The sequence below is a fragment of the Ictidomys tridecemlineatus genome, chromosome 15 (assembly GCF_052094955.1).
Source record: "Ictidomys tridecemlineatus isolate mIctTri1 chromosome 15, mIctTri1.hap1, whole genome shotgun sequence".
Taxonomy (NCBI): domain Eukaryota; kingdom Metazoa; phylum Chordata; class Mammalia; order Rodentia; family Sciuridae; genus Ictidomys; species Ictidomys tridecemlineatus.
The window spans coordinates 14,512,724-14,540,466 of record NC_135491.1 but is presented as its reverse complement, the minus strand read 5'-3'; the positions used below and the strand labels follow the sequence as shown (position 1 = coordinate 14,540,466).

Sequence of the window (27,743 nt, the reverse complement as noted above, 5' to 3'; positions counted from 1 at the left end):
CCTCCGCCACACCCTCTGCCTGATGTCCAGCCTCCCCTGGAGCCTGAGGAACCAGCTGGCTGTCCCCGGATTGAGACCTGGGACCGGTGAGCCCTCGGGTGAAGGTGTCCTGCTCTAGGGTCGTGCTGGCTGGTCCCTTCAGTCACCGCAGGGAAAACGCTGACCAAAACAGGCTTCGGGAACAGGGCAGCCCAGGGGCTCAGAGGGACAGCCTCCACCTTCTCCCGGGTCTGGAGGCCGGAAGTCACACCTGGAGCCTGGGCAGCCGGTTCCCTGTGACCCTGTAGGGGAGACGCCTTCCTCCCTTGTGCAGCTTTTGGTGTTTTTTGGGGTGATCCTGGCATTCTTCAGAGGTACCCCCAATGTCTGCCTCCATTGTCCCAAGGTCGTTCCTCCCCGGGGGCTCGAGGGACAAGGACGTCAGGGACACCCAAGGCATGAGCCTTCCAGGGCAGCCCCTGCCTGTGGTTCCAGTGAGGGGTCTCGTGGTCAGAGAGCGAGGCTGATCCCATGCAGGGACAGAGCGCTGGACCCCGACGTCTGCACCGCTGCCCTCTCTCCCTTCACTCCTCACCCGAGACTCCCTCCCCTGCCTCGGGCTGCTGCGGGACCCGCCGTCCACCCTCCTCTGTGTGGGGAGCTGAGCGCTGTCCACCTTCCACCCTGCTCCTGCCCGGGCCATGGGGCGGCTTTTATGAGGAGGAGCTTGAGCCGCGTCCCCGACCTGGGGATCCTTTCTGAACGTCAGCGCTGGCTCCAGTCCCCAGGATCCCAGCCAGGGTTACCCAGTAAACGGTCCTGAGCCAGAGGTGGCTCCTGGCCTGACCCCGGCCACCAAGTTCAGATTGTGACATTTAACCCTTAACAACCTCGGGAAAGCAGGGTCCTGCCATCGCTCCTTACAGACGGAAACCTGACGTCCAGCCACTTAAGGGGACTGTCCCCAAACACACAGCCATAAAACTGAAGTGGGGTGTGAAGCTTCAAGGCTTCTCCTCTAATGACACGGCCGCCCTGCAGCGTCTCAGTGTCCCCTTTGCTGACTGTCTTCATCCCCCAGTCTCCTCTCTGGGGATCCTCATCCATTCCTTAGCCTTTCTTTCTCCCTCCCTCCCTCCCTCCCTCCCCCCCCCTCTCTCTCTCCTTTTTGGGATCCATCCCTCTTTTTATTCCTTTTCCATCCAACGTTCAGCTCAGCGTCTCTGGGTCTGTCTGGGTCAATCTGTGGGTTTTAGTTTTGAATAACGTTGGTCTCCATCTTTGGTGAAGGTGCCCAGTCACGTTCACAGAATAAAGCCTGCGAACAGAAAGTCACAAAAGAAAAAACAAAGACGTCACCAATGATGTCCCCACCCTTCACCCCACCTCTGCAACAGTTTTCCAGATTAAAATCTTCCAACAATTTTAATTGTGTGTTCTTGTCTCAAAATAAAATTTAAAAGGCCTGGGGATGTGGCTCAGGGGTTAAGCAGCCCTGGGTTCAATGCCCGGGTTTAAAACAAATAAACAAAAACCCCATTCGAGGGATTGTGTGTGTGTGTGGGGGGGGAGTCAGGTCACCTTTCCAAAATTATTTGGATTTGCCAACTAAAAGATGTGATGTTGGGGAAGGGTGGGGAGAGGTGATAGAAACTTGCAAGGTATGCTGATGACATTTTGAGGGGTATCTTCTAATGTTTTGGCAAAGAAAAGGCAGGGAAAGGAAGGAAGAAGAAGAGACGCCCAAGTAACTCCAAGGCCCAGGACCGGGGCAGGACCACTGCAGGGTGAGCTCCCAGGCGGCTACCTGGACAGGTGGGCAGGGAGCCGAGCTGTGGGCTTCCAGCGGTGCAAAAAGACAAACCTGTGTTTGGAAAGGACCCAGGCTTTTTGGGTGGCCTTGTGGCTGTGGGTCCTGTGGACACTGGGTGTGGCGTCGGACTCCAGTGGGACAGTGCCCTGGAGCAAGAGTTGAGCCAAGACTGGCACCAGACCATTGTAGGGTAAAGTCCTCTGAGCCAGGCAGGGATCCCACGCGGCCTGGGGCCAGCGATGACGTTGCGAAAAGGGTACCTGGGACGGGGAAGCCTGGCGGGGAAGGGCTTCTCATCCACTCCCATAAAAGTCACCATGAATGGTCCTGAGGCCACTGCGGAAAGTGGACACCACTCTGCACACCACACAGGAGACAGAGAGGGGCACCTCCAGTCTTCGAGTGCGCATCGGAGGTGAAGAGCCAGGGGCCAGAGGCTGAGAGGACAGAGGGCCTCGGGGTCCAGGCGGTCTGTCCTGTGCATGCCTACAGCGCATGCTCTCTGAGGACCCCTCCACTCAACCACAGGCAGGGGGCTGCCCTGGAAGGCTCATCCTTGGGTCTCCCTGACGTCCTCTCCTCCTGTAGGAGCAGAGATGAGGCCCAGGAGCGGAGCTTTTTGGGTGGCCTTGTGGCTGTGGGTCCTGTGGACACTGGGTGTGGCGTCGGACTCCAGTGGGACAGTGCCCAGGCGCTGCCTGCTGTCGCACTACCGCTTTCTGGACCCCAGAGCGCTGGCGGCGGTCAAGGCGCTGAGGGACAGCTACGTGAGTGGGGACCGCCCTCCACCCCTGCGCCCAGCCCTGAGCCCACCAGGGGCGAGCGCGCGCCCATCCGTGTCCCTAGCGCCCCTGCGACCAGCGCTGAGCCGCGCCACTGGGACTGTGCTGCAGGATTCTGAGCAGGACGCTCCCCAGAGCCGGAGTTCCAGCACCACCCAGGCTGGGCGCCAGGGGAGGGGCGCATCCTGCTGAAGGCCAGGGGTCCTGGTGGCGGCGCCAGGAGAGGCGGGGTGGGGACGGGGAACACGGGGCACATCTCAGCCCCGACCCCATGTCCCAGAGCTGCTGCGCCCAGGAGACCACGGGGGAGCCACCTGGCCAGACATGCGCCGCGTCCCCACATCCTCGCGGGCTCCGCGATTAGGTGTCTGCCTCACCTGACGCTTGTCCCCAGGAGGAAGAGACCCTGAGCTGGAGGCCACGCAACTGCTCCTTCCGCCCCCGCAGGGACCATCCGCGGCCCTCGGTGAGGCCAGGTGCCTGGGAGGGGGCACAGGGCGCTGGCGCGGCGACCCTAACTGCCATCTGCCCTCGGGTCTCCACAGTCCTGTGCTGCGCTGCGCCACGTGGCCCGTAGCATCGCGGACGCCCAGGCGGTGCTGAGTGGCCTGCGACACCCAGAGAAGCTCCCTGGCACCGACCAGACCCTGCAGCTGCTGGCGGCCGCGGGACGCGACCTGGAGACCTGCGTGAGTGATTCTCGTCCGCGTGGCGCCCACGAAATCTGGGTCTGGGTCTGAGTCTGGTTTGGAGGGACGCTGGGGCCAGCGGCTGCCCCACTGACCCGCGTCGCCCCTGCAGCTCCAGCTGATCCCGCAGGGCTCCAGGAGGAAGTCCCCCAGGCCACCGCGGAGGCATCACAAACCGCGCAGAGCTGTGAGTGCAGTGGGCGGCGCAGGGCTCCCACGGAGGGGACAGCAGCGGGTGGAAGGATAAGGAGGAGCCTGGGGGCGACAGGGCCCTGTCCAGAGGTCTTGGGGAAGGACAGTCCTGACTCCTGCCGGGTTCTAGGACTCGCCTGGCTGCCATGAAGCCTCTGTCATCTTCAACCTGCTGCGCCTGCTCACGCGGGACCTCAGGCTGGTGGCGCACTCGGGACCCTGTGTCTGACCTGCTGGGCTTCGCGGGCATCCAGAACCTGGAGGCACTGGCGGCTGAGCCCTAGACCTGGGGGGTCTCCATACCAATGGACTCTAAGGCTCCAGTCACTGGCTGCACCAGGACCCACTGGCAGCCGCTCTTCCCTGAGAGAAGTTGGGGTCCCCAGGATTCGGGGCTTTATGTGACCTGGGGTTATTCCAGTGGCTTGTGGCACTGAAGAGCCTTGAACTTGGTACGACCCTCGCTGCCTTCAACACTGAGGTTGCCAGGAACCTCAACCCACTTCAGGAATCGTGTCCCTTCATTGGGACCCTGGAAGCCGCCTTGAGAGTCTGAATCTCTGAGTCTCTGACCCACATCCAAAGGCCCCCATTCCCAAAGGGACTTGGGAGTGAAGGGCACCTGGTCCTGGATTAGCGTCTTCCCTGGACTCTGTTACGTGTGTGTCCTTGTACCGTGAAGTCCCTGTTGGCGCCCTGACCCTGCTGTTAATTTATTACAGTCACACACAGTGTGGCCTCCATCTTTGCTGCTCTGTGTGTTCATTTGGACTCGCCCTCGACAGCAGGAAGGACTGATGCCCAGAATCAGGGGACAAGAGTGTCACTTCTGCCCCTGCCATTCAGTGAGAGTGACTCCAGGAAAGGGAGTTCTGGGGGCTCAGTCTCCTCTGCACAGTGAGGGTGGCTGCTTCTCCTGCAGAGGAGCCGCACACCTGGAGTGGCGTTGGGGAGGTCCTTGCTGACATCCTCGGGGCTTCCCAAATGACCTCCATCCAAGGAGCCTGCGCATAGGCACAGAAATCCTCGCGTTAGTGCTCTTGGTCCAAACCAGGGGACTAGCCCCCCTGGCGGCCACCTCAGCCTCCTCCCAAAGGCCACAGGGTTCCTGAGGTTGGAGCCAGGAAGGAAGCCGAGAGTCCTCGAGCTCCAGAGCGACTGCAGGTCACTGCCTGGGCGGACTGTCCAGCAAAGGACAGGGCATGTGGAAGAGTGGCAGAGCAGTGACCAGCACGGGCAGGGCCCTGGGTCCCCTCCCCACACCACACACGCACACTCACACTAACACACGCACACTCAGACTAACACACTCACACTCACACAGACAAAAACACTGTGGTGCCGAAGGATTTGCAGTCTGTGACAATGTGCAGATTTGAGTGGGTACAGTGTCTCCTCGGGCAGGATTAAGGCTCCTGTACTGGAAACTCAACTGGGAGGTGCCTTGGGCACGTTCTGCTCTGATTTGGAAGCAGTTTTATGAATCAGAGCTCAGACAGTTGGACTGTGTATCCGTTTCCTGGAAGTGTGAATGAGGGACATAGGTTTTGGGATGGAGGCAAATGTCACAGAGGACTGTCTTTTCTCACAGTCATGAGCTCTAGGTCCAGGAGACCACAGCACAATGGAGACTGGGATTGACCTCCAAATGTCAGAGGAAACACTCAGTCTTGACCTCACTGCTTCCTTGCTGTGTGTCCTAAGGCAGGTCTCTTAACCTCTCTGAGATTCTACAGTTTGCTACTTACTGCAAAAGGAGGCAAGCCACAGTGCTCCCTGGGTGCAAAAGTGCATGTCCAGTGCCAGGTGAGATGAAGCATCTGGAGCAGAGCTGGACATGACAGGGCTCAGCAGAAGGGGTGGCTTTCCTTCCCTGTGTGGGCTCCGTCCCTCATTCCCCTGGCTCTGTGCTCACAGCCTCTCCTCAGGACCTGCCTGCTGCACCCGCCCTGCTGTGCCCCTGCCTCTCCAGTTTTGTTTTCTGTTGCTTCACACAGCACAGGGCAGCTGCCCAGTTGCCAATTGCCCCCGACAGGTGCAGTGCCCAGGAAGCACAGTTTCGAGTTCTTTCCAGGCTCTGTCCCTGGCCTGCTCTGGGCACAGGGGGGGGAGGGGTGGGGTGCTGTGGCCTCCTCACTCTGGACCTTCCCTTCCTGACCCTCCCGCCCACAGCCTCCGCCCTGGGCCCCCCCTCTGGGAATTGCAGTCCTCAGGGCAGCCACTCCCTGGGGTGCCCTGCCATCTCGTCCCTGCAGGGGACACCCTGCCCCAGGCTGGTCCCCATCTCTCTGTGCACCCCAGTCCTGGGTCCCTCCCAGCAGGCACCGGAACCCCTTCCTGTGACCCGGGGCTGCCCCAGGGCTGAGGGTTCCTGGGAGTCTCCTGCGGTGGCCAGGCTGAGTCCTGTCCCTTTCCCTTTCGCTTCAGCTGCTCACCTGTGCGAGGCCCCGCCCCGGGCTTCCCCAGCCCGGGCTCCCCTGGTGGCCAGCGCAGGCCTGGGTGCATTTTCACTTTTCCTACATCAGCTGGGGCTGCCCTGAGCAGGGATAAAAGCTGCCCCATGGAGCTGCAGGGACAGTCCACCCTGCACCACGGGGACAGAAGCTGGGGACACTGCAGCACCCAGACCCAAGGACCTCGGGAGAGAGCCTGGACACAGCCGCAGGTGCACCCTGTGTTCCCATCGCTGACGGCCACCAGACCCGAGGATGAAGCTGGGTGAGCCCCACAGCATGGCCCGGTCACCGTCCCCAGTCCCCCCCTGTCCTCGCATCCCCCGCCCCTGACCCTGTCCTCTCGTGGTCCAGGCACAGCTGGAGGCTGCTCGCTCCTCCTGACGCTGATGGCTGCGGTGCTGACGAGGACACGGGCAGTTCCTGTGCCCAGTGCCCTCAACGCCCACCGAGATGCCAGGGACTGTGACATGGCCCAGTTCAAGACTCTGGCCCCTCAGGAGCTACAGGCCTTCAGGAAGGCCAGAGACGCCTTTGTGAGTGTCCCTGTCCCTTTTGTCTGTGCCCCGGCCTCCTCCCTGGGCCTCCCCGTGCAGCTCTATGGGTGGCCCTCAGCCTCCCTGCAGGACTGGCCTCTGCCCTGTCCTCCCTGGGCTCCCTCCCGCTCTGGCTGCTCTGGGCGCCCTGAGGTCTCTCTTGGAGGGAGCCTGCCCTTCCCTGAGGGACCCTGCCCTCTTCCTACTGTTGGCCCCTCCAGGCCCCTGCTGTGGTCCAGCCTTCGCCCTCCAGGGTGGGCTAACCTGTGCCCTTGCTCCCCAGGAGGAGTCGCACTTGCCCAAGGACCACGACTGCCCCTCCCCGCTCTTCCCCAGGCCCTGGGACCTGCGGCAGCTGCAGGTGAGCTGGCAGAGCCAGGCCAGCCTGGCCTCCTGGGCCCACTGGGCGCCTCCCAGGGGACCCTGTCCTTCTCACGTTCCCTCTCCCTCCCTGCCCACTGTCCCTCCCCAGTCCTGCTGCCTGCACTGCTGTGCCCCTCCTGCCCCTCCTCCTCCCTCTCCCTCCCTCCCTCCCTGTCCCCTCCCAGCTCTCTCTCAGGGAGACCTCTCACTGTCTCTGTGCCCTCAGGTGTGGGAGCGCCCTGTGGCCTTGCAGGCAGAGCTGGCCCTGACGCTGCGGGTCCTGGGGACCATGGCCAACTCGACCCTGGGGGACGTCCTGGACCAGCCCCTTCACACGCTGGGCCACATCCAGTCCCAGCTGCAGGCCTGTGTGCGTCCTGGGGTCCTGGGCGGCTGGGCCATGGCTGTGACACCGCCTGTCCCCTGTGCCCAGGCCCACTTCACACGCCCTCCTCTGCCCACAGGCCCCGGCTCAGCCCACGGCAGGCCCCAGGCCCCAGGGTCGCCACCGCCACCGCCTGTCCCACTGGCTGCAGAGGCTGCAGCAGGCCCCCGAGAAGGTGAGTGGGTGGCAGAGGACGGAGGTGGAGCAGCTGGGCCTGGCCACGGCAGCCACTGAGCCCCTGTCCCCACAGGAGTCCCCCGCCTGCCTCCAGGCCTCCGTCACCTTCAACCTCCTCCGCCTCCTGGTGCGCGACCTGAAGTGTGTGGCCAGTGGACACCTGTGCGTCTGACCCACACCCTGCTGCGCCTTCGAGGATCCCAGGTCTCATCTGTGCAGCGACGACACTCCTTAATTTATTGTCCCCAGCCCTCCACGTGGCCTTATTTATTTGTGTGACTCTCAGGTCCAGTGAAGTGTTTATTTTTCTACTTTTGTAAACATTGTGCAAATAAAGGGCGAGGCCCAGGCTCTCCTGCGAGGCCCGTGTCCGTGTGTGTCCTGTGGGTGGCCATCTCTGTCTCCCCACCTGCAGCTCCCCACAGCCCCTCGCCACCTGTCTGGGGTCTGCAGCGGGAGCCGGGGGCTTGGACTGTGGGTCCAGGTTTCCTGGGCAGAAGTCAGAGTGTCCCTGGGCTGACTGGGACCCTGCACAGAGCCCTCCCAGGTCGCGGGCAGGGCCACAAGCTGCTCCCTGGTGCTCAGGACGGAGGCCTCTGCTGGCCCTGCAGCGGGATGGCAGCCTGCTCCTGGTCCTGGCCCAGGGACGCTGCCCCTCAGGGACCAGAGCTGTGCTCCCGTCTGGAAAACAGTCCTAAAGTCCCCGGAATCATGGCCCCCTCCCCCTTTGAGTATGGCCTTGTGTCTGCCCTCACCTCTGGGATGTCATGGCTTACTGTCATGGCCAGGATGGGAGGGGACAGGACAGAGCATCTGTTTGATCTTCTCTCATCACCATAGACCTCTGGTCCCCCTGGTCAGGACCCCTGTAACCCCTTCCCCAGTTGTCCCCATGCTCACAGGAGGCTCAGTGTGGCACGCTGGGTCCCCAGCTTCCATAGTCACCCAGATCCTGTGTCCCAGGATTCTGTTCAGGGCAGTGGCCTGTGGCCCCTTGGCGGGGCTGAGCAGGTAATAGGTGACAAGTGGCCTTGGGTGAAGAAAGACGCAATCTGGGGCCCTTGCCGGGTTCCAAGGTGACATCACAGCACCACGACCAAGGTCAGGCTGCAGTGAGCTGGGACCTCGGGAGAGCTGCAGAGTGGCCCTGGGTGTGTCCTCCCCCCCCCTCGATGCCAGGGACAGCGTGTTTTAGTGTCCTAGGTCTTTGGAGTGTTCAGATGTGGTGTCCCCCCAAGGTCACCTGTGAGACCCTGCAGGAAGGTCTGGGGGAGAAATGGCTGGGCCACGCCTTGGCCTCATCAGGGAATTGACCCCTGAGGGGATTAACTGAGGTCCCTGGAGACCGGGGATGGCTGGAGGCAGCGGGGCACTGGGGACGGGGCTGGGGGATGCACTTGGTGTCTGGGGAGGGGAGTGAGCGTCCTGGGCGTCCTGTGATCTGCTTCCCTCCGCCACACCCTCTGCCTGATGTCCAGCCTCCCCTGGAGCCTGAGGAACCAGCTGGCTGTCCCCGGATTGAGACCTGGGACCGGTCAGCCCTCGGGTGAAGGTGTCCTGCTCTAGGGTCGTGCTGGCTGGTCCCTTCAGTCACCGCAGGGAAAATGCTGACCAAAACAGGCTTCAGGAACAGGGCAGCCCAGGGGCTCAGAGGGACAGCCTCCACTGTCTCCCGGGTCTGGAGGCCGGAAGTCACACCTGGAGCCCTGGGCAGCCGGTTCCCTCCGACACCTGTAGGGGAGACGCCTTCCTCCCTTGTCCAGCTTTTGGAGTTTGTGGCCATCCTGGGCCTTCCTCAGAGGCACCCACAGTGTCTGCCTCCGTTGTCCCAGGGCCTCTGCTCCCTGGGGTCTCCCCTTCCTCTCTTCTTCCTTGACTTATGAGGACACCGAGGCTCAGGCCCCCTGCAATGACCTCGTCTTAACAGCTCCCGTGTGCAGTGGCCCTACTCTAAATGGGGTCACCCTCTGAGTACGGGGTTAGGACTGCCCCACACACTATGGGGACACAATCCAACCCAGGAGACTGTGAGCCTCAAGGGCAGAGTGATACAGGAAGTAGGTAGAAAGGGACTTTTGACACTAATTATCTCTTATATCTAAGTTGTCCCAAGTGTCCTTTACATTTTAAATGGCTTCGTTCACATGCAAACGCTCTCCTTGACCCTGACCGCTGGAGGGCAGAGGCGCACACCTGCAGCCCAGCTGCTGAGAGGCTGAGGCAGGAGGATTCCAAGTTGGAGGTTCCTCCCAGCAGCGCAGGGAGACCCCGTCTCCAAGTGATAAGGGGGGGCTCCCTGTGGACCCCGTGGCCAGGTGCCCTGGGTCAGCCCCCAGGACAAACAGGAACAGCGACAGCATCAAGGAGTCAGGGAACGCGCCCTGGCCGTCAGGAGCCAGCTCAAGGCAGGCAGCACCCAGGTCGGGGCCTGGGCAGCAGGGCTGAGGAATGGCTCCTGACACCCCTGCTGTGACGCGTGGGTCCCCCTCCCAGGTCCCCGTCCCTCCCTCCCACCCACACTGGAGGCCGACTCAGGCTGCCACCTGGGGAGGGCGCAGGGCTTCCTCTCAGGGCCTCTGACGCAGCCCGGGCCCCGCTCCTGGGTTTCTTTGTGCAAATTCAGAGACGCCCCATGGCTGCCCTCCTGTCCCCCCTGGAGACGTCTGTTCTCCCCCAGGTCTCCCGGGTCGGGCCCACGGGCGGCCAGTGCGATCACACTCTCCAACACTGCAATCGCATCTGCCTTCCCAGGACGTCCTTGTCACTGCCTGGCCTCGTGTCAGGTCCTCTTACGTCCACGGCCATCAGGGGGCCGGCTTCTAGGAGCACCCCTGAGCGCCCCTCCTGGCCCTGACGGAGCCACCTTGGGGCGTCTGGATGGTCTGGGTTCCCTTGTCCCCCTGGAAGTCAGAGGGTCACCCCGAAGCCTCTCTGCGGGCCCCAGAGCGGGAGGCCATGCAGCCCCATGGGACATTCCCAGCCTCACCCCCTCCCACCTCTTCCTGAGGTGCCACCAGGACACCTGGGCTCCCAGTTCCCAGCCTCCCACCCGCCTCCATCGCCCCTGCTGGACTGGCACACGTTCTGTCCTAGGAGAAGGCTCCATGCTGGTGACCTCTCCCCCACCCACCCGCCCAGGCTGCATTAGGGTCCTCCAGCTGTCCCCAAGGTTTGCTGAAGTCCTCGTCCCCCACCTGCAATGTGACCTTCTGTGCAGAGGGACTCTATAGTGGCAATCAAGCAAGCAAAGCCATCAGGGTGGGCCCAATGCAGTGTGACTGGTGACCTCCCAGAGGGGGACATAGGCACCCAGACGTGGGCAGGGAGAGGCCCCGTGGAGATGGGGCTGAGCGGGAGGACACGGCTCCTGCCAGACCCTGGAATCCTGGCCATCCCCCTGCAGGCGAAGGAGGCCAGGGAGCTCCTCCCACAAGTCGCAGGGGGCTGGCCCTGAGGACACCTGGGTTGTGGCCTTCTGACCCCAGAACTATGAGACAAATACCGTGACTTGAGGCAGCTGGTCCTGGGTACTTTTCTCCCCCAGCCCTTGGAGCTTGGAGCACCAGCTGCACCTTCTGCGCATCTTTATTGTGGAAAACTGTGGATCCGGGCTCAGAATTTGGAGTTTGGTTTCCCTCTGGGCCCGGAAAATCAGGTTCTGAGTCCTCCTCCTCCTCCTCCCGTTCCTTGACCAGCGACCATCATGCTGACGCCTTGCGCCTCTGGCGTACTGTCGGTCCATGCTGGAGTGCGCAATGCCCTGGCGCGGGATGAGACGGCGCCTCCCCATAGTCTGGGATCCGCTTCCCCTGGGGACCTGCACTGTCCTGTCTGCGGCTGCCACTGGAGTCCCTGGAGAGTTGGGCCAAGTCTCATGGATCATCAGGATAAAGGTCAGATCTTGGGACCTGTCTGTGGGACAGAGGGGATCTTGGTCACCTCCCATGGCCACCTACGAGGGGACCCTCAGTATCAGGGACTCCCTCCAGGGAGCCACCCGTCGGGGTGGGGAACTCTGAAGGGGAAAGGGGGGAGACGGCGTTTTTAAATCCCCGAGTGTGCGAGTGAGGAGCTATTTGTGGCTCCGCCGCGAGGGTCCCAAGGAGCCCTCACCTGCGGTCCCTGGTGACTTCCCAAGGCACAACCATGACTCAGGTCCTATAGTGGGACCTCTGGCCAGGCCCGGGGCTTCTGCGAGTTCACCCTCAGCCGCAAAGCACCTCAGCTTCCTGGGGGAAGGCGGCCAGGCTGGCGCTGTGTGGGACACCGCCTCCCCTGCCCGTCTTGAGACCCCGACCCTGGGTGTCACTTTAAATGCAAGTGGCTGGGGGACACACGTGTTTTTTCTTTTCTTGCATTCTAGGATTCTTCCTTATGACGTTCCTCTCTAAATGGCTTTCTCTTCTCTCCAGAAGGGCACAGGGAAGAAAAACGGAAAGATCCCAAATATGCACATTTTCTTTTTCTTTTCTTCTTTTTAAAATATATTTTTTTAGTTGTAGATGGACAGAACGCCTTATTTTATTGGTTTATTTTTATGTGGTGCTGAGGATTGAGACCAGAGCCTCTTCACAGGTGCTAGACAAATGCTCTGCCACGGAGCCACAACCCCAGCCCAAGTTTTTTTTTTTTTTTTTCTTAAAACCTTTTTCCGAGGATTTCATAGGCTCCCACGTTATTTTTTTTATTCTAATTTGTTATATATGACAGCAGAATGCAATTCAATTCATAGTACACAAATAGAGCACGATTTTTCATGTCTCTGGTTGTACACAAAGTAGAGTCACAGCATCCGTACCTGTACTTAGGGTAATGGTGTCCATCTCATTCTACTGTCTTTCCTAACCCCATTCCTCCCCTTCCCCTCCCTCCCCTTGCCTTATCTAGAGTTTGGCTAATCCTCCCTCGCTGCCCGTCTCATCCCCTTTATGAATCAGCCTCCTTATATTAGAGAAAACATTTGGCTATTGGTTTTTTTGGGATTGGCTGACTTCACTTAGCATAATAAACTCCAACTCCATTTACTTGCAAATGCCCTGATTTTATTCTCTTTTAATATTGAGTAATATTCCACTATGTATATATATATATATATATATACACCACAGTTTCTTTATCCATTCATCTACTGAAAGGTATCCAGGTTGGTTCCACAGATTAGCTATTGTGAATTGTGCTGCTATGAACATTGATGTAACTGCATCAGCGTCATATGCTGATTTTAAGTCCTTTGGGTATAGACTGAGGAGTGGGATAGCTGGTTCAAATGGTGGCTCCATTCCCAGTTTTCCAAGGAATCTCCATACTGCTTTCCATATTGGCTGCACCAATTTGCAGTCCCACCAGCAATGTAAGACTGTGTGCCTTTTCCCCCTCATCCTCGCCAACACTTATTGTTGTTGGTGTTCTCAATAGCTCCCTTTCTGACTGGATATTAAGAGATGTGCCTGTGGTAAAAATTTGCTTCCATTTTGTAGGATCTCTATTCCTTCACTGACTTGTTTCTTTTGCTGAGAAGACACTTTTTAGTTTGAATCCATCCCATTTATTGATTCTTGATTTTAATTCTTGTGCTTTTATAGCAGTCTTATTAAGGAAGTCGGGGCCTAATCCGACATGATGGAGATTTGGGCCTACTTTATCTTCTAATAGGCGCAGGGTCTCTGGTCTAATTCCTAGGTCCTTAATCCACTTTGAATTGAGTTTTGTGCATGGTGAGATACAGGGGCTTAATTTCATTTTGTTACATATGGATTTCCAGTTTTCCCAGCACCATTTGTTGAAGAGGCTATCTTTTCTCCAATGTATGTTTTTGGCACCTTTGTCTAATACAAGATAACTGTAATTATGTGGTTAGTCTCTGTGTCCTCTAGTCTGTACCACTGGTCTACCAGTCTATTTTGGTGCCAATGCCATGCCATTTTTGTTACTGTTGCTCTGTAGTATAGTTTAAGGTCTACTGTAGTGATGTCGCCTGCTTCACTCTTCTTGCTAAGGATGGCTTTAGCAATTCTAGGTCTCTTATTTGTCCAGATGAGTTTCATAAATGCTTTTTCTATTTCTATGAGGAATGCCATTGGGATCTTGATTAGAATTGCATTCAATCTGTGTACTGCTTTTAGTAGTGTGGTCATTTTGACCATATTAATTCTGCCTATCCAAGAACAAGGGAGATCTTTCCATCTTCTAAGGTCCTCTTTAATTTCGTTCTTTAGCGTTCTATAGTTTTCATGGTAGAGGTCTTCCACCTCTTTCATAAAAATACGGAACACTTCACGAATTTGCTTGTCATCCATGCGCAAGGGCCAATCTAATCCTCTCTGTATCGTTCCAACTTTAGTGTAGGTGCTGCTGAAGCAGGCCCACTCCCACATTCTGGGCTGACGCTAATCTGATCCAAAGCGCACTCTATGGCGATAAAGTTGTTGTTTGCGCATCTTCTCTAGAGTAATTAATTACAGCACCATGTCATTTTCAGTCTCTGTCTTTTCCTGAGCTCAAGTGTAATGACAAATTCACCTTTTCTCCTGAAGGTTAGTCTTGTTGTCTAACTGAAGTGTTTTGCCCTCTGTTTTTCTCTCTGCTGTCTTGGCTCAGAGCAGTCGTTCAAGGGTTAACTCTCATCTACCGGAGAGAAAGAAGGAGCCCTTCTCCTTTGAAGAGCCCTAAGCAGGAAAAGGAACAGTGAGAGTAAATCTGCCTCCACTAGGATGAAAGGCCAGCTGAACCTTTGACTTCGGCATCCACCATGACTAAGAAGACTTTATTCCGAATGTTCCCGATTTCACAGGCTCTATTTTAATTTCTAAAGGGCTCAGCCTGACAGTCTGTATAAGAAACCCTTATAGCTCTTTTGAATCCTATCTGTGGAAGTCATACTTGGAAAAAAGCTATAAAAATCTTTGCTTTCTGCTAATTGCCATGTCTCTGTGTGCACACCTGCGTATTCTAAGTTTTGTCTACTTGTGGGCTTGTGTCTGCATCATGTTCATGGTACCGAAAGTTGGCATATGGATAAAGAGTGTTCACACCATTAAAAATGGACCCAAATACCTTTCAGTTCAAGGGACTTAAAATGGTTAAAGAGATAAAACTTTTTTTTTTAAAGAAAACAAAGGCCTTTAAAATTACAAACACACACAAATTTTTTTCCAGGTGATCGGCCACAAAGGGTGTTATTTTCTATGAAGTGTTTAAAGTGTAATGTGCTTTGCTTCTAGGATTTTTTCCTCCACAGAAAAGGTTGGCTTAAAATGTTCACTAAACTTGGTTTTCATGGGTAACCCAAGTTGAAAATGGGTGGATCAGGTTTAATGTAAATGGGGTAAACATTATAAATGTGTTGTTTTTTTTTAATTGTTGGCCAATGGCCTGTGTAACTCTACATCATGCACAACCAGAAGAATGAGAAGTTATACTCCATTTCTGTATGATGTGTCCAAATGCATTCCACTGTCATGTGTGACTACATAGAACAAATTAAAAAATGCAAATGGTAAAAAAAAAATTGTTGGTCAATGGTAAGAGAGTTTAAGATTGCTTTTTTTTTTTTCTGGGTCTTCATTTACAGCAAGATGATTAAAATTTTATTTTCAGGGCTGGGGTTGTGGCTCGGTGACAGAGCGCTGGCCTTGCATGTGTGAGGCCCTGGGTTCCATCCTCAGCACCACATAAAAACAAACAAAATAAAGAGGGTGTGTCCATGAATGACTAAAAAAGTATTTTTAAAAAATATCCTGTGCTCCAACCTCTTGACTGCAACTTGGGAAAAAAAAGATTAAGGCACAGTTTTTGTATATATTAGACTGTCTAAACCCTCTCTTGGGATAAAATTTGTAATTTGATGTGTGAATAAAATGCACAGATAATATTCATAAGGGTTGATTCAGAATATAAATTTAAGAAACAGTCAGTTCCTCTCCCCTCTCAGCCTTTCCCTCATTTTTTTTTTTTTTGGACCTTTATCTTTTATTTATTTATATGTGGTGCTGAGGATGGAACCCAGGGCCTCGTCGGTGCTAGGCAAGTGCTCTACCACTGAGCCACATCCCCAGCTCCTAGCCCTTTCTTCTGTGTCTCTGCGCATGTGCGTGTTAGAGACCCAGCACCAGGCCTTCAGCGCATACATCAGGAATATTTTAAAGCAAGAAAAAGCCCCAGTGACAGGACGGATCCACGACGACACCAAATCACCTAAATGTGGTGAGGGACTGTGGATCGGGGCTCAGAATTTGGATTTTGTGTCCCTCTGGGGCTGCCGGCGTGAGAGAAAGTCTGGTGTTTTCTCTTGCTCTCCGAGGCCTGTTGCTGCTTCTCCACCAGTTTCTGCAGCACCTTTACAGAGTACCCACATGCAGGCCCCCCGCGCGCTGATGTCCCTGGGCCCTGACGCTAGACCTCTCCTGGCCCTGTGAGCCCTCGTGGTCTATTTCTTTGTTCCCTTCTCAGAGGCCACACATCCCCAGGGAGGTTTGGGGGAGCACTGGCCTTTACTAAAATTGTCCTTGGGGAGTGAACATTGTCACGGAGCTGAAGAACAGGCCTCCAAAGCTGTCCCTGTCCTTTTACCCACTACATGAGCTTATACACCTTTCTTTATTCAGGGAAGAAAATTTTGAAGCTCACCAAGTTAATTTTTTTTATTTTTATTTATTTTAATTTTGAGACAGGCTTCTGTAAGTGGCTTAGGACCTCGCTAAGCTTCTGAGACTGGCTTAGAACTTGCGATCCTCCTGCCTCAGCCTCCTGAGTCCATGGGCGCCGCTGTGCACCGCTGTGCCTGGTCCAAGTTAAGAATTTTGAGGAGGAAAGATCCTGCTGAATTGCCAGGGGGCAGTCTCGGGGATCTCATGGGGAGAAGAAGGAGCACACACACAGGAGACACTGGGAGCACACAGCAGAGAGCCCTGAGGGGGGAGGGCAGGGACCACCGCCAAGGAACACGGGGACCCCAGGGCCAGCGGGCGAGAAAGCAGTGGTGCCCCTGGATCCCCGGGAGTGGGCCCTCCCGCCAGCTGCACTGGATTGGGGCCCCTGGATGCTGAACTAGGATTTGTGGCCCCAGGACGTCAGGGACAGCCCAGCACCGTGTAAGCCAACACACGTGGAGGAGCCAGGAATGAAGGTGGCGGTCTGCTTGGCGTCACTGTCATCTGAGGTCCTTGCCAGATCACCCAGCGGGGGACACCTCCAGTTCTGACCAGGGGGACGTGGCTGCTCCTGCAGGCCCAGGGGGCTCTGGGAGAGGAGGTTGTCACTGCATTGTCCCCATGTCCCCAAGGCAGTTCTCCAGGTCCCTGAGGGGCAAGGGCCCTTCCTGGGGCTGCCCGCTCTGAAGATGGTCTCCCGTGTCCTCTCCTCTAGGACCAGCACGGACCTGGGGTCCCCTGACGCGGTGGTGCTACCTCTCCTGAGCCTCTCAGTGTCTCTGAGAATCGGCGTCTTGGCCAGAGCCATCGGGTCCCAGGGTCCTGGCTCAGTTTCCACGGCCAGCCCAGCAGCCAGTGACCCCGTTCCTGAGGCCCAGGGCCAAGTCCACTGGGACCTCTTTGGGGAGGAAGCTGAGGCCTGGCTCCTGGGAGCGCTGAGGGGCGGCTGCAGGCAGAGCTCTGAGGAGGGGGTTTCAGGGGACGCCTTGCAGGGACATGAGGGCCACAGCAGAGGGTCCAAGGTCCCTCCAAGTGCAGCCGGGTCCTTTCCCCCAACTGCGGAGCTCTGCACTGGGCGTCCCCAGCTGTCCCACCTGCAGCCGTTTCAGGGGCTCTAGTCCCTTGGTGGCAGCTGACACTGGCCATGGGCTGTCCACTCGGAAGGGACTAGATTGAGGCGAGGCACTTGCCTGTGGCTCCCTGTCCTTCCCTTTCCCCAGAAAGAGTGTCCCCAGGAGCCCCGAGCAGCGGGTGCTAGACATGGGGCCGTGGTGGGGTCCCGCGGAGGGGACCTGTGGAGCAGCAGGTGGCCCGTGTGGCCTTCCCTGTGCTGTCCCTCCCCAGGCCTGGGGTGACCCTATTCACATAATCCCAGGGTCACATGCTCTTGTACCATTAGCTACATAAGCATCTCCCCTTCTCTTCTCAGGAAGGTCAACTGAGGTGTCCAAGCCAACAAGAGCCCGGCTGCAGACCCGCTGCCCCGGCCCAGGCCCAGGGCTGCCCTGCTGGGTGGGGACTGCCAGCCAGGCCAGACACAGAGGCACCAGGACATGGACAGATGGCAGGAGGGGGTCCCTGCACCCTCCACCTGGACGGGAGGTCCGAGAGGGACACGAGGAATATAAAATATATATATTTAGTTGTAGTTGGTCTCAATACCTTTATTTTAATCACTTATGTGGTGCTGAGGATGCAGCCCGGGGCCTTGCATGTGCCAGGCAAGCACTTTACCACCGAGCCCCAGCCCCAGCCCCTGAGTCTCGAGAATAACTGCTATTTGTTACAGTGGTCATTGTGAACTGATACGGCTCATCATTAAAGAGACCAGGACCTGTTCCAGTTAATTTTTTATGAAAAGGGACTTACTAGAGGATATTAAATGGTTTACAGAAGTGTCAGGAAAGTAAATGGAATAGATCCTGTATTGACAGCTCAGGTGGCACTTCAAGAACCAAACCACAGAACTGGGCCCCCAGAGACCATTTTCCTTCCAAGGTCAGAATGCTGACTGCTTAAGCAGGAATCGGCCTCCACCAACACGACCAGGAGGGCAGCGCGACCAGGAGGGCAGCGCGACCAGGAACGACACTGTGAGCAACAACCGTCCTCAGGAGACTGCTGGGATCCAGGTCACCACAGCAAGCAGACCTGCCCCTCACACCGTAGCCGACAGACACATGGCCGCCGCCAGGCACTGGCCAAATCTTGTGTCCGCGCATCTGATGGGAGGAATCCAGACAGGAGACAGAGCCTGCCGGGTGGAAGCCTAAGAATAGGATTCTCGGTTTCCCAGTCCCTGTTGACAGGAAAATGTAAGTAATAAGGTTCTTGAAAACACAAAATGAGTCAGTACACATACAAATACAAGTTCTCAGCACAGGATCAGTGTTCAAGAAGCCTTAGCTCCTATCTGCACCATCGATGCCTGTCCAGGGTCCTGAATCTTCATTTCCCTCTAGAGCTTAATGATTTCTCCAAATGCTGTGAGGCTAGGGTCTCCTGGCTGGGGCTTCTTGGGAATTCTTAACCCACAGTGAGAAGAGGCAACGGTATCACGAAGGGAACAGAGTCAGCCCCATAAATAGCCTCGGGCTATGGGGAAACTAGCTACCAAAAGATTTCAAGGAAAATGCAAGAAAAACTTATTTTGACATGGTTGTCGAAGAGCACCTTAGTGCTGAAAGGTTTTCCATCTTAATGGAAAATCTGGGCTGCTTTCCCGAGAACCACAATTGACAGTGCAAAATCTGCCAGCTGCTTTGTGATCAGAATCATCGGTGGCTGCTACAGTCTCTGGGTAAGAAGTCAGGGAACAGAATGGGCTCACGATTGCAAGTCTCATCCCACAGGTGACTTGGAAGGAAGGAAGGACAGAAACTTTTACAGTGGAGAAATCAGACTAACTCCAGCTTACGCTGATCACCGAAAAGGGGACATGCTGACAACACTCCTCCTGATCCGATGCGCTGAGGATACAGTTCCATCCTGGAGTTATTTGCGGGGAAATGTTTAGACTGAATCTAAATCAGGAACACAGGACCAGGCAGACCCAAGCAAAATATTCTGTAGAACAACTAACCTAGGACTCTTCAAAATGTCAGTGTCATGAGACTAAAACAAACAAAAAGACTGTGGAACCATTTTATTTTTATTTTTATTTTTTATTTTTTTAAAGAGAGAGAGAATATTTTTATTTATTTTTTAGTTTTCGGTGGACACAACATCTTTGTTTATATGTGGTGCTGAGGATCGAACCCGGGCCGCACGCATGCCAGGCGAGTGCGCTACCGCTTGAGCCACATCTCCAGCCCCTGTGGAACCATTTTAGACCAAAGGGAAGAAAGAAACAAATTATCGATTTCCAATGTGATATACAGGTATTGATTGAACCAGACCTTGGATTTCAAATATATATTTTTTTAATTGACAAAAATTATATATATGGGGCTGGGGTTGTGGTTCAGCAGTACAGCACTCACCTAGCACGTGTGGGGTACTGGGTTCGATCCTCGGCACCACATAAAAATAAAATAAAGGTATTGTGTCCAACTACAACTAAAAAATAAAAAAAATATGTATGATGTACAACATGATGCTTTGGAATATGAATACATTGTGGAAAGGCTAAATTCAGCTAATTAACATATACATTACCTCATACTCTAGTCATTTTGTTTGTGTGTGTGGTAAGAACAATTCAAATCTACTCTCCTAGACATTTTTTTTCTTTTTTCTTTTTTTTTTTTTTTTTTTTTTTGGTACCAGGGATTGAACCCAGGGGTGTTTAACCTCTGAGCCACATCCTCAGTCCTTTTTTATATTTTATTTAGAGACAGGACCTCACTGAATTGCTTAGGGCCTCACTAAGTTGCTGAGGCTGGCTTTGAACTCTTGATCCTCCTGCCTCAGCCTCCCAAGCTGCTGGGATTACAGGCATGTGCCACCTCACCTGGCTTTCCTAGCCATTTTCAAGTATACAGCATCATTGTTATTAACTGTAGGCACCTCAGATCTTATGCTACCTGTGTTAGTCAGTTTCCCATTACTATAACAAAACAACTCAGATAATCAAGTTAAAAAGAAAAAAGGTAGGCTGGGGATGTAACTCAGTGGCAGAGTGCTTGCCTGGCATGCACAAGGCTCTGGGTTCAATCACCAGCTGTGGAAAAGAAAGAAAAAAAAGATCTATTTTGGCTTATAGCTTCAAAGATTTCAGTCCACAATCAGTGGGCCTGTGGCAAGGCAGCATATCCCAGCAGGTAGAGTGTGGAGAAGCCATCTCCTCACCTCGTTGTGGTTGGGAAACAATGAGAGGGAGAAGGTGGAAGAGCCTGGGGTCCTAGCGACCCCTTCAAGAGCATGCTCCCTAGGGCTGGAAGACTTCTAACCAGACCCATCTCTTGGAAGTTCCACTGCCTCCCAGTAGCACCACAGATTGGGGACCTAGCCCCTAGCACATGGGGCTTTGGGGGACATTCCAGATCCGAACTTTGCCACCCACCTCATTGATATTTTGGATTCTTGGAACAGCATCTCCCCAACCTCCCCCTCCCCAGCCCCCCGAACCCACCCACCACCAAGTGCTCTCAGCTTCTATGAGCTAAAGTGTATTTTTTCAAAGAACAAAGCCGTTATCGGTATTAAGTGGGTAAATTTGAACATGGGGTGTGTGTGAGACAATGTAGTTTTGACGTCATTGACGGAATGTGAAAATTTTGGAGCACTGGGATCTCTGTAGGAGAATGGTCTTATTTTGGGGAGGTTTGTGTGAAGTATTTACGTCTGAAATACTTTGAGGTCAGCAACTCAATTTCAAGTGGGAGACAGAGAGAGAAGGGAGGCGGATCCCCTGGGACTCCCACCTGGTGTGCCTTGTTCTATTGTTATAATTTTTTCTACAAGAATGACAATTTTCTAGATGAATAATTGAGGCTGAATCCACACGTATTTCTCATTAAGACCTTTACATGTTTCCAGCGATTGTAAGAGTTTCTTCCATTCCTTGGAGTGTCAGCCAGGGCCCCGTTCACTCACCATTCACTGCATGCTGATTGTGAGCGAGGCTTTGCTCTAAGGGACAAAACACAAAAATCCTTGCTCCCGCAGAAGCTTTTCCTAGTGGGAAAAGCTCCCCAGCCCGACATTTCCCTCACCATTGGGCTCCGGGCGTGGGACAGAGAGTGCCGGGTGCCTGGGCTACATTCATCCTCCGCTTTCCTTTGTAACAGAACTCCCATTTCATTTCAGGTGACTGTCCAGCCTGGCAAAGATATTTACCAGCCTCCCTTGCAGCTAAGATGGCTAAGGGCACACACCAAAAAAAAAAAAAATGTTTTTTCCAAATATTTGGATGGGGCACCCAGAAATATTTCTTAAAGGGACTCAGTAGCTGACAAGTGTCCTTCACTCCTTTATCTTTATCACTTCTTTTTTTTTTTTAATGTGAATATGATGGCTGAAGTTCCAGCCGCCAAAATGAACCGAGAAATCAGACCCAGAGTGCAATCTATGCGCTGAGACGGGCAGAACAGAAGGCTAGAAGGAGCTTGACCCCTGCTGACAGTGTAGACGTGTGATACTGGCCCTACCTCTGGACTCTTACTTCTTATAGGAGAGAAGTGAGTCTCTGTCAGATGGTCAGTCTCTATTCTCACTCAAATACGACTTCCCAACCGCCTAGAGCTGATGAGGGCCGTTGTTCATGGAGCGCTATCCTCGGGCCAGACACTGAACAGAGACATCAGACTCATCCAGTCGTCACAACTGCACTTTGAAATAGACCCATTTTACAGGGGAGGACACTGAGGCACGGAGCAGTGGAGTCACTTGGCCAAGTTAACACAGCTAACGGGTAACGAGGGGTTCAGCCAGGCTCTGCATGCATCCATTGGGCACCAATGGTTGCTGTCTTGCAAAAACAGCGAAGCCCCCAGGCAGTGTCAAAGACTCATCTGGGTGGCCCTGATGAGCCACGCCTGTTGGACGCTCCATGGGATCTTCCTGCCCACTGAGGGCGGGGGAGACAAGAGGGCATTCACAGAGAAGTACCCGAGCTCCAGCTCTTGGAAAGACCCTCCCCACCAGAGAGGAAGCCCAGCCTAGATCTGAGTGATCGAGGACCACCAGGAAAGGGCAGCCACGTGAGCAGCCCAAGGGACCAGGACCCAGGCAGCCTCAGGAGTGGGCACAGGAGGGATCAGTCGAGGGACCACCGGAATCTTGAGAAACAAGAATCGCACTGTGGTTTCTGCCCCCCGGGTGTTGGGGTCATTTGTAACATGTCAATAGAGAATCAAAATAGGAAAGGACCAGAGGAAATAGACAGAAAGGGGACAATTCTTTAACCAGTGTCTCAATCTGTTGTGCTACCATACAGGGATACCTACGACTACATGATTTATAAAGAACAGGAATTTCTTCCCCAGAGGCCTGGAAGCCGGGAAGCCCAAGATGGAGGTGTCTCCCTCTGGGAGGATATTCCTGCTCCCTTCGCCCATGATGGAAGGCAGACGGGCAAGAACAAGGACGCAAGCCTCTCCTGGGACACCACAGATATCAGTCAGGAGGGCGGGGCCAGCAAGGGCTGGTGGCCTCTTAGAGTCTCCGTTTCCTAAAACTCTCACACTGGCAACAGCTGGATTTTTTTCCTTTTTTTTTTTTCTTTCTTTTGGTACCAGGGATTGAATCCAGGGGTGCTGAACCACTGCGCCACATCCCCAGCCCTTTTTTATATTTTATCTGGAGACAGATCTCGCTAATCTGCTGAGCCTGGCTTGGAACTCGCGATCCTCCTGCCTCGGCCTCCCGAGTTGCTGGGACGACAGGCGGTGGTGCTACCACAACCCGGCGACAGCTGAATTTGTGAGAGGACCTTGGCGACCACTCATCGACCCTGTAGACTGTAGGACCCAGAGGAAGCCAGGGAGGGGGAGAATGAAGTCAGCATCTCCAAGTGATCTGCCACCGGGCCCTGACATTCTCGGCTCCCAGAAGATGCCATTACATGAGACATGGCACTGGACTCGGGAGCCGGAGATGTGGGTTAAGATCTTGGGATGAGCACTTTCCAGTTGTGTAATCCTTGGCAAGTTATTTCACTCCGCTGTGCATTATTTATTCATCCTCAAACGCCTGTTATAAAACCCCGGAAAGTGCAACCTCATCGAAACAGAGGAGCTGGCTTGCTTCCCCAGGAAGGAAAGACGCAGGTGCATGCAGATGTCAAGGCTCACCGTATAGAAATCCTACCTTCCCTGGACGGTTCTCTTCCGTGTCAGCGTGGAGAGGCTACAGTAGCCAGTTGTGCCACTGAACACCAGCTCAGGTGCCCCTGAGAAGGGGCTTTGAAGATGTGATTAAACCCACAATCAGTTGACTACAGTAAAGGAGAGGATTCTCCGTGATCTGTGTGGACCTCATCTAATCACTTCAAAGCAAAACTCAGGTTTCCTTGACAGAGAAGAAACTCTGCCCCTGCAGACGGCAAAGCCAGTTCCCTGCAAACCGTCTCTCTATATCATTCTCTGTGTGTGCACCCCTTTTCCCCTGGTGGAACCCCGACTCACACATTAATAAAGTGTTTTTACCAAAAGGTTGAAAAATATACATGAAGGACCCCACATGTAGTTCAGTGGTAGAGCCCACGCCCAGCGTGTGTGATGCTCTGGATTAGGTTCCTGGTGCAAAGAGGAGGAGGAGGAGGAGGAGGACGAAGAAGAAGAAGGAAAAAAAAGAAAAATAAATAAATCAAGAAGAACTATATGAACCAGACATGGTGTTGCACACCTGTGATCCCAGCGGCTCAGGAGGCTGAGGCAGGAGGATTAAGAGTTCAAAGCCAACCTCAGCAAAAGCGAGGTGCTAAGCCACTCAGTGAGACCCTGTCTCTAAACAAAATATGAAATAGGGCTGGGATGTGGCTCAGTGGTCAAGTGCCCCTGAGTTCAATCCCCAGTACCAAAAAGAAAACAAAAAAAGAGGCTAGAGATGTGGTTTCGTGGTTAAGCACAAAAAAAGAAAAGAAAAAACTACATGAAAATAGAAAAATACCTCTCTGTTTTAAAAAATAACATTTTAATTATGAATAAAAGTACTTGTATTAAGCAATAACCACCTGCTCGGCAGGATTCCAGGTTGTAGAGATTCTATGTAGACATAGACCAGGGCTAACAGAGTCCTGCACAAGGTTCACATCGGCATGGGGAGGAGCAGAATAAACAGAATTGCAAATAAACACGTGTCACAGAGGGCGCAGTGCCACACAGAAAGCGTAAAGCAGGGTTGGGGCAAATCGTGCTGGCAGTCCCCATTTAGCTGAGGATGAAGCAGGAAGCAAGTTATGCAAACATTTGGGGAAAGGATTTCTGGTGGTGGGAACTGCAAGTGCAAAGGTCCTGGGACAGTGCTGTGATTGGAGTGTGTCCTCCAAATCTCCTGCCTTTGGTCCCCAGTGTGGTAGTGTTGAGGTGGAGGACACTCCAAGAAGCTGGGCCCAGTAGAACATAAGTAGGTCATGGGGGAAGCTCTTAAAGGGATTAATACTGGTCTCAAGCATAGGTTGTCATAAAGCAAGGCCACACCATGCACATAACCCCTTTGGCATAAGGCTGCTTCCCTTTCCAGTTCTCCACCATGTTGTGATGCAGCCAGAGGGGCCCTCTCTAGAGATCAAACAAGATGAGGCTGCCTGATTTTGGACTTTCATTCTCCAAAATTGTGGACTCAATAAACTTCTTTTCTTTATAAAGTACTCAGCCTCAGGTATTTTGTTATAGCAACAGAAGACAGACTAACACAGGTTGTATGGATGACATCTGTTGTTTGGGTCTGTACAGCATGTTCTGACTGCTGTGCTGGTCTGAGACCAAATGAGAGAGACCATAGTAAACTAATCAGGGGAAGTTAACATAATGAATTGTGAAGGAATGAGAGGAGATTACATACGGTTGGAAAGAACTCTTAAGGGCACCCCAAGGCTGAGGAACAGTGCCCAAGGAGGGACCAACTTGGAAGTGGGATTCAGGCCTTCACTGCTGGAAGATAGAAAAGTTCTCCAGGGAAGCAGAAGCAACCCTCTGGGTGCAGGTAAGCCACGGTTGGAGGGTGGATGGGTGCACAAAGAGAATTGGGGTGCTGCTGAGGGTGCTAACAGAACTAGGAACTAAAGAGGACATCCTTTGCAGGAGGCTGAGGCCCTTCCACTTGGGGCACCAGCCAGGGCAGCTCCAGGCTGGACAGATGGATGAAGTCTGGGTCATCAGTTCACCAATAGCCAGCCCATGTCCCCCAGCCCAGCCTGCACATGCTGGGGGCTGGAGAGAGGATGTGAGGACAGTGACCACCAGGCTAGCACCATATGAGGTGCCTGCAGATGCTGCTGCCACCTAAGTCAAAAGTGTGGAGGAGGGGAGGGGGCTGGGGCTGGGGCTGAGAGGTGGAGCGCTCGCCTTGCACGTGCAAGGCCCTGGGTTCCATCCTCAGCACCACATAAAAAGAAATAAACAAAGGAATTGCGTCCAACTACAGCTAAAAAAAAAAAAAAAAAAAAAAGTGGGTGGGGGACGATGCTGGAGAAAGCAGATGACTCCCTGGGCCTGTACCTGGTCCCAGAGAAACCACAGGGCTCCCAGCAGGGGACAGGCAAGCCCCCTTGGTAGAGCCTGGCAGGCAAGCCGCCCCTTGGCCTCCAGTGTCTCTCCAGCACCCTCTACTGGCCAGGCTGACCAAGGTGCTGGCTGGCAAAGGAGACAGTCAAGCCCTCGCTGTGCCCTGGTGGCTGCAGCCAACTACAGAGTAAAAATTTAAGGAAAGAAAAATCCAGAAAGTTTCAAGAGCAAAATGATTTTTTAGGGTACACTGAAAACTATCCGCGGGGGCCTGTCCTGCTGTAGCCCCCACCATCTCCCAGGTCCCTCTCCCCGGCACAGGTTGGGGTCTCACCCCTGCCCTGTGTGGGTAGCCGTGCGAGGTTGCATGGGTACTGAACATGCGCAGACGTTTTTCTCGTCTTTATTCCCTAAACAATACAGCCACTAGGTAGCATTTATGCTGCATTAAGTATTATACGTAATCTAGGATGGTTGGGTGTACAAGAGATATACATAGGTTTTAGGCAAATACTATGTTTTTGTTTGTGTTTTGTTGTTGTTTACCGCAGTACTGGGAATTGAACCCAGGGGCGCTCTGCCACTGAGCTCTTTTTATTTTTGATTTTTCGCCAGCTCTTTTTATTTTTTATTTTGAGCAGAGTTTTGCTAAATTGCTGAGGCAGGCCTCAAACTTGCAATCCTCCTACCTCCACCTCCTGAGTCACTGGGATTACAGGAGTGCACCACGGTGCCCAACTACTATATCATTTTAGATAAGGGAATTGAGCATCCTCAGATTTTGATGTCCTTTAACAAATGATCCTCAAACACCAAAGGAGTATTGGTTATCACAGAGCAAGCAAAAAGAATGAATTTGGAGCCAAGAAGCAATAAATTTAAAACCCACACAAATGATCTCCAGTGCTGTGATCATCACACTACTGAGCGCTATCCTTCCTCACGGAGAAGCCAAATAACACACTACCAAGCATGGTCCCTGGCACCTCTTAAGTATATCTGCATGCATGTGACCTGGAGCAGACACGTGACCTGGGCTCCTCCAATCAGATGCATCCACAGAAACTTGGATTTAAAAGTGAGCCACAGGTGCGATGGCTCAGGCCTGTCATTCTAGCAGCTGGTGAGGCTGAGGCAGGAGGATCTCAAGTTCAAAGCCAGCCTTAGCAACTTAGTGAGGCCCTGTCTCAAAATAAAAAATAATAGGGGCTGGGGATGTGGCTCAGTGGTTAAGTGCCTCTGGGTTCAAACCCCAGTATAAAAAAAAATGTGAGCTATACATGTCCACACAAAATCTTATATGCCAATGTTCATGACAGCTTTGTTGGTAATAGCCAGACACAAAAGATCACACATGGTACAATCCAACTGATGTGAAATATCCAGAGTATATTCAGCCATAGAGACAGAAAGTCGATTAGAGGTTACCTGGGATTACGGAGGGGAACGACTTGGTGGGGGAACAGAGGGTGGCTACTAAGTGTGTGAGATTTCTTCTTGGGGAGATAAAAATCTTCTAAAAGTGATTGTGGTGACAGTTTCACCACGCTGGATCTGCTGAAGTCCACTGAATTGTTTGTTTTACGTGGGCGAGCTAGATGGTATGGGAATTACACCTCAATGAAGCTGTTACCAAAAAAATATGTAATAAAATGTCAAGTTGGGCTGGGGATGTGGCTCAAGCTGTAGCGCACTCGCCTGGCATGCGTGTGGCCCGGGTTCGATCCTCAGCACCACATACCAACAAAGATGTTGTGTCTGCCAAAAAAAAACTAAAAAATAAAAAATATTAAAAACATTCTCTCTCTCTCTCTCTCTCTCTCTCTCTCTCTCTCTCTCTCAAAAAAATGTCAAGCAAGGATATGGAGTATGAAGTCCATCATTAAGACAGGCTCAAGTGTGGTGTCTGACTTTGCCACTTGCAAGTTGTTTGACCTCAGGTGGCTTGCTTTACATTTCCGATCCTTAGTTTCCTCATCTATAAAATCGGGATACCATCCGTGGGGTGATTGTGAGAAATAAATGAAGTGAATAATAGTACCTGAGATATAATAAAGTGCTCAATAAATGTTGGATTTTATTATTAAATAAAAATAAGAAGCAAGCCCCAAAAGAAGT

General features: G+C 53.5%; 3 protein-coding genes and 1 non-coding gene across 5 annotated transcripts in view; 2 read left to right on the top strand and 2 right to left on the bottom strand.

Moving 5' to 3' along the window:
* Positions 1–1,173: 1,173 nt before the first annotated feature.
* Positions 1,174–27,743, bottom strand: part of Lrfn1 (leucine rich repeat and fibronectin type III domain containing 1) — a 62,225-nt gene continuing 35,655 nt past the window's right edge. The window contains exon 5 of one of the 2 annotated variants that reach the window (XM_078032093.1): positions 1,174–1,297. In XM_078032093.1, the coding sequence (XP_077888219.1) occupies positions 1,189–1,297 (109 nt within the window). In that variant the 3' untranslated portion in view covers positions 1,174–1,188. Of the gene's footprint in view, positions 1,298–17,892; positions 18,317–27,743 lie in introns of those variants that run through there. The other variant, XM_078032092.1, reaches the window with a different exon arrangement.
* LOC144371074 (interferon lambda-4-like) lies at positions 2,114–3,771 on the top strand. Its single transcript, XM_078033273.1, has 6 exons — positions 2,114–2,207; positions 2,381–2,559; positions 2,969–3,040; positions 3,120–3,263; positions 3,376–3,450; positions 3,586–3,771. The coding sequence occupies exons 1-6, from the start codon at positions 2,114–2,116 to the stop codon at positions 3,682–3,684; spliced, it is 663 nt and encodes a 220-aa protein (XP_077889399.1). The 3' UTR covers positions 3,685–3,771.
* Positions 6,274–7,660, top strand: LOC144371051 (interferon lambda-3-like). Its single transcript, XM_078033266.1, has 5 exons — positions 6,274–6,444; positions 6,728–6,805; positions 7,034–7,189; positions 7,284–7,367; positions 7,443–7,660. Exons 1-5 carry the CDS (start codon positions 6,298–6,300, stop codon positions 7,539–7,541), a joined length of 564 nt encoding a protein of 187 aa, XP_077889392.1. The 5' UTR covers positions 6,274–6,297; the 3' UTR covers positions 7,542–7,660.
* Positions 13,627–13,729, bottom strand: LOC120888175 (U6 spliceosomal RNA). The gene has a single exon (XR_005731680.1). It is a non-coding gene; the product is annotated as a U6 spliceosomal RNA (small nuclear RNA).

Excerpts from the sequence above, each read along its gene's own strand:
- LOC144371074 (XM_078033273.1), top strand. The coding sequence starts at position 2,114 with ATGGTCCTGAGGCCACTGCGGAAAGTGGACACCACTCTGCACACCACA. Across the intron at positions 3,264-3,375 it reads GACGCGACCTGGAGACCTGC|CTCCAGCTGATCCCGCAGGG; the intron begins GTGAGTGATTCT and ends TCGCCCCTGCAG. Across the intron at positions 3,451-3,585 it reads ATCACAAACCGCGCAGAGCT|GACTCGCCTGGCTGCCATGA; the intron begins GTGAGTGCAGTG and ends GCCGGGTTCTAG.
- LOC144371051 (XM_078033266.1), top strand. The coding sequence starts at position 6,298 with ATGGCTGCGGTGCTGACGAGGACACGGGCAGTTCCTGTGCCCAGTGCC. Across the intron at positions 6,445-6,727 it reads GGAAGGCCAGAGACGCCTTT|GAGGAGTCGCACTTGCCCAA; the intron begins GTGAGTGTCCCT and ends CTTGCTCCCCAG. Across the intron at positions 6,806-7,033 it reads GGGACCTGCGGCAGCTGCAG|GTGTGGGAGCGCCCTGTGGC; the intron begins GTGAGCTGGCAG and ends CTGTGCCCTCAG.